General features: G+C 47.4%; 1 protein-coding gene across 1 annotated transcript; it reads left to right on the top strand.

Moving 5' to 3' along the window:
- Positions 1–2,365: 2,365 nt before the first annotated feature.
- cUnh17orf67 (chromosome Un C17orf67 homolog) lies at positions 2,366–4,661 on the top strand (the record flags this gene model as incomplete). The annotated part of the gene is made up of 3 exons (XM_084440742.1): positions 2,366–2,420; positions 4,015–4,106; positions 4,545–4,661. 3 exons carry the CDS (start codon positions 2,366–2,368, stop codon positions 4,659–4,661), a joined length of 264 nt encoding a protein of 87 aa, XP_084296868.1.
- Between the last annotated feature and the right edge of the window lie 316 nt (positions 4,662–4,977).

Genomic DNA, 4,977 nt, shown 5'->3' with positions numbered 1-4,977 from the left:
GTGCGCGATTTGGGATTCAGCTGGCTCTCTGGAGTTTCCCCTCACTACCGGGCGTTCCCCGTCTCCTGCCAGCTCTGCGGACTCGGCAGTCTCCTCCCACTCCGGTGACAGCGAATCGGATCCCGACGTGCCCAGCACATCGGCCCGTGCGCAACATCAAGAACGGCGCGCTCGTCTCCGACGGTGACGTGGGCGCGGCTCTGCTCACCGGTTTCCTATTCATCATCACCACACCTGTCCCTCGTTCTGCAATCACCTTCAACCCCTACAAGATCCTGGTCTACTCTACATTCATCGCCAGATCTTACCATAACCCACATGTGGTAAAGTATATCCTCTAGCCTACGTTTTTACTTACCAGTATTATGTAGTGCTTTTCTCTTTGCCTGTTTGGACTTTACTCAGTTGCAGTGCCTACCCAGCTAACTTGTTTTTTTCCTGCTCGTGATTACTATCACTCACCCTGCCTCTCCTCCTCGTCTCTCCAGTATCCCGGACCCCCTCTGCTGAGTTGTACCAGCCAGCAGAGCCCTCACCCTGCTCCACCTCCGTATCCCTCCGGCTCCCTTGAGCCAAGAACATTTTATTAATTAGTGGCAGGTTGGTGGCTCTATTTTTTTCTCCCATTATATTTTTGTGGCAATCCCTTTTTGTGGCTCCCCCTTTGTGTTACCTTATTAAATCGCCCCTCCGGGCTTTAACCGTTCCTTGCCTCCTCCATTCCTGTTGTGCCTGGGTCCCACACCGAACCGTCACAGAAGGAAAGTTTGAAGGGAGATGGGGAAAAATGGATGGATTATAGAAGGAAGTGTGATGATACCACTAATATTGAAATTGTAATATTTGAGTAAGAGAAAAAAGCTGCATGGATGGAAGTACCCATAAGCTGTTATTGTAAGTTTTTAGGTTTTATTTTTATTGTCGTTGTATGGATGGAAAATGCTAATAAAGAATATGTATCTGGGCTATGCACTCACCAACAAGCCAGCCGTCACGCGCAGCGCCTGCCTCCAGTCTAGCCCCTACCCTGCTGTGCGCCAGGATGAATGAGTCATGCGTGGAGCTAGGCCACCGTGCCACTACACTTGTGATGAGCATGTCGGCGTCACATATGATTTGGGTATTTATAGTGTGCACATTTTTGTGATTCACATAGACGTATTCATTCACTGATGGTGCCCTTATCACCTCTTTTGAGTTCTATCTCGGCCAGCAGGCCGAGTAGGGCCGGATTAATTTAGGCTCGCATTACGCACAGGAGGACTGTCATTTATATGCTTACCAAACAGCAGGTCCACATGATCACATATTAATGACAATCTAATTGGTCAATTATTGCCGATTGTTGGAGTGCCTGCATTAGGTGTGCGCATAGGTTAAGTTTGGGGAACAAATCCATATCGGACCATTAATGAGCCGGTTAGAGGACACGATCTTGCATTGCGATATATGTTTGTGCTGAATTGGGCTATTGCCTACATGATTGTGCGTTCATAAACTCTCGCTCTTATTCTCAGTCAAACATTGTAATTCACCGACGCACCACCTGCGTCGCCAGTTCCCCCTGTGTTCAAAAAGGGTGTACAAACCCGTCTAAATCGGTACGACCAGTTGAGAGGTGTCCTACAAAAGCGCGTAGAAAGGCGACTAAATATCCGCCCTTTTTGCTTGATAGATCGCGCTGTGGGGGGGGGGGGAAAGAGGGCATAGGGCCTACGCCTGAAATCGCGGAAAAGACCGTGTAAAAGAAGGCGTACCTCAATGATAAATGAGGCCCCAGGCCGAAACTAGAGTAAGAAAATTATACTTAGGTTTCTAGTTCAGTCTTGTAGCTCCAAGTTCCTTCCAGAGGTTAAAAGCATTCATGATGATATAATTGTGTTGTTGACCACCGTATTCATGCTATGGTAAAGAAAACTAAACACGCTCAGTTCGTTATGATTGTATCTGTATTTTAACAAATATGTTTTGGTTGGAGCTACAGGGCACATATAGGGTTTGGGAAAATGTAGTCCCAGACCCGACCATCTTGTTTCTACACAGGTATCTATTTGTCTGATTGCATCAATCAAATCAATCAAAGCTTGTTCTCTGTAAAGCGCATTGTGTTGCCTCTGGGTATGAAATGCGCTATACAAATAAATATTTGATTGATTTGATTGATGGAAATAGATACATGTGTAGACACAAGATGGCCGGCCTGGGACTACATTTCCCTCAACCCTATAGCCTAGTCACCAATCAGATGTTTTCACAGTCATGTTGGGTTGATGAGTGACGTATGCAAAGAAAACTATATAGGCCTACTCCTGCACCTCCGACGGGGTCTCAGTGCAGAAGCAGCGGACAGCAGAGCCGGGGGAAGATGAAGAAGCTTGTAGCATTTTTCCTTTGCATGGTCCTATTGACCGTCTATACAGGTAGGACTATGGGACATAATCTTGAAAAGTTTGATTGCAGAAAATGCATGAATTTGTGTTCCCTGCTAATTCTAAAATTATATAGGGGAGAGGGGGTGGTATGGACAAATCCCTCTTCACTGCACATTTTAGAAGCTGAATACCGTTGAATATTTGTTTTTCAAAACAAAATGAATGCACTTTGGCCGTTGTAGGCTACTATGCATTATTAAGCATAAAAACTCACAATTACTCTGTATTTCCCTCATGATTAGAAACCGAAATGCCTTCTATTGACTATCTGCACATTTGTGTGCAATTATGCGTTGCTGTCGGCCATTATGTAATGTTTGGAAACATGTTTTAAGTCTTCCGAATGAACAGATTGCATCGCGTTTCTTTGTTTATAACACAAATCATCACCTATAGAGTAGGCTAATTTTAATGTCAGCTTAATTAAGTTCCTTCAGAAACTTTTGTACCAAATTGCTCCCGTTGTATCACTATGCATCTCTTGATCTTCCTCAGTTCAATTTCCAAATTGTTACAAAAAACACTATCTTTCTCTGTGCGGCGGGTATAGAGATGGTTCTGTGTGTCTGAGGAGGGTGGAGGTGAACGCGAGCCCCTGGAGGCGTTGTGCCACGTCTCTGCGAAGCCCGAGGCCTGGTCTCTGTTGACAGGGCCAGGTTCATTTTTCCTAGACCCTCTCTAAGGGGGCGGCCAGGCGAGGGCCTTCTCTGGGGGGGTCACGTGCTCGGCCGGCCCCGCGCTCCCCAGGGAGAGGGGGGTATGAATGGGCACTTTGTTGCCTCAGCCCGAAAAAACAGCCTCCTAATGGTATTCTGAGGGCTAGGGAGACAGAGACGGAGCCCTGTTGCTCTGCAGAGACCAAGGGGCAGTGTGTGTGTGTGTGAGTGTGCGCGCGCGTGTGTGCGTGCTTATGTGTCTGTGTGTGTATGCATGCTTGTGTGTGTGTGTGCACGCTTGTGTGTGTGTATGTACGTGCGCTTGTGTGTGTCTGTGTGTGCGTGGTGTTGCGTGTGTGTGGTGGGGGGAGGGGGGGGTCGACCTCAGGGACGGCATTGGGGGATAAACAGCTTACATAGACTAGCTGAACGAACCGCAGTGGTAGCGACAGCTTTTTATATCCTTCATTTTCCTGGGGGTGTTTAAAAATACAACAGGATGTTTAAAAATACAACTCTTTATGAGAAGCACAGTTGAGTTTTTCCCTGATTAAAATGGCAGTACACTTTGTGTTTCTGAGGGGTGAAGAAGCCTATTTACCTCATCAATTTCTTAATATGAGTCAAATAAGTTATAGTAGGCCTACAAAAATTTTTAAACCAAAAAATCACACCCAGGTGACAAAGTAAGCGATGCAAGTTTTTGAGTGACCTCAACTGCCCTCTGCTGGTTGATTGTTGTAAATCGCGTGCTACGAATTGACACACAGACCGACGAACACATATCAATGTATAGAAAATGATAAAAACTCACTGTTTCAGGATTTAGGGAGCAGAGATGTGAGCAGTCAGGGGTTTCGAACTGGGGTTAAACAGATGTCTTGAAAATGTTGTAATGGACTTATATTCAGCATTTATGTCTTCAGGTGCCAATCCCATCATCAAGGAGAGCTTTGCCAAGCAGCTCCTCCGTAGCAAGCGGCAGCTGAAACCCGGTCACCCCGACGAGCCAATGAGAGTAAGGTTCTAGAGTTCAAAGGGCACGGCTTCAAAATGTGTCACGCTCTTCCTCATGTACGGAAAACAGTGGACTATTGCAATCACGTCATCTTGTTGTAATATGAGTCTGCCGACAGCTCAAAAAGTGGTCGGAGAGCTGTTAGGATCTGAGTCATCAAACATTCACACTGTGGCGCTGGTGTTTCCCCTTGCCTGTTTCGATACCTGTGACATTAGAGTCCTCAACTGTAATGTTTTCTCCCTCTCTCTCTCTCTCTATCTTTCTCTCCCCCTGCCTCTGCCTCCTCGTCATCCTCATCGTCCTTCACCTCCCTCCCTCCCTCCCTTCCTCCCTCCCTCCCTCCCTCCCTCCCTCCCTCCCTCCCTCCCTCCCTTCCTCCCTCCCTCCCTCCCTCCCTCCCTCCCTCCACTCCCTCTTTCCATCACTCTCCCCCAGGAGCATATGCTCCACATGCAGGCTCTGGATCAGAGGGCCCAGGAGACCAACCTGGAGCACTGGCTGAACCCTCACTGTTACCCCCGCTGTGACAGGAACTACGGAAGCCCCGTCTAACGGACACGCCCCCCTGCCCTCCCGGTGACTCCTCCTACAACGCCCCTAGGCTCCCTCGCTGCCTAATACGCATACACACAAAACACACACACGGATACGCATACACACAAAACACACACACGGATACGCATACACACAAAACACATACACGGATACGCATACACACAACACACACACAGATACACATACACACAAAACACACACACGGATACGCATACACACAAAACACATACACGGATACGCATACACACAACACACACAGATACACATACACACAAAACACACACACGGATACGCATACACACAAAAACACAGA

This window comes from Borostomias antarcticus, assembly GCF_949987555.1.
Source record: "Borostomias antarcticus genome assembly, chromosome: 7".
In the NCBI taxonomy this organism is placed as follows: domain Eukaryota; kingdom Metazoa; phylum Chordata; class Actinopteri; order Stomiiformes; family Stomiidae; genus Borostomias; species Borostomias antarcticus.
The sequence above is the reverse complement of the archived record's forward strand: the minus strand, read 5'-3'. Positions and strand labels throughout refer to the sequence as shown.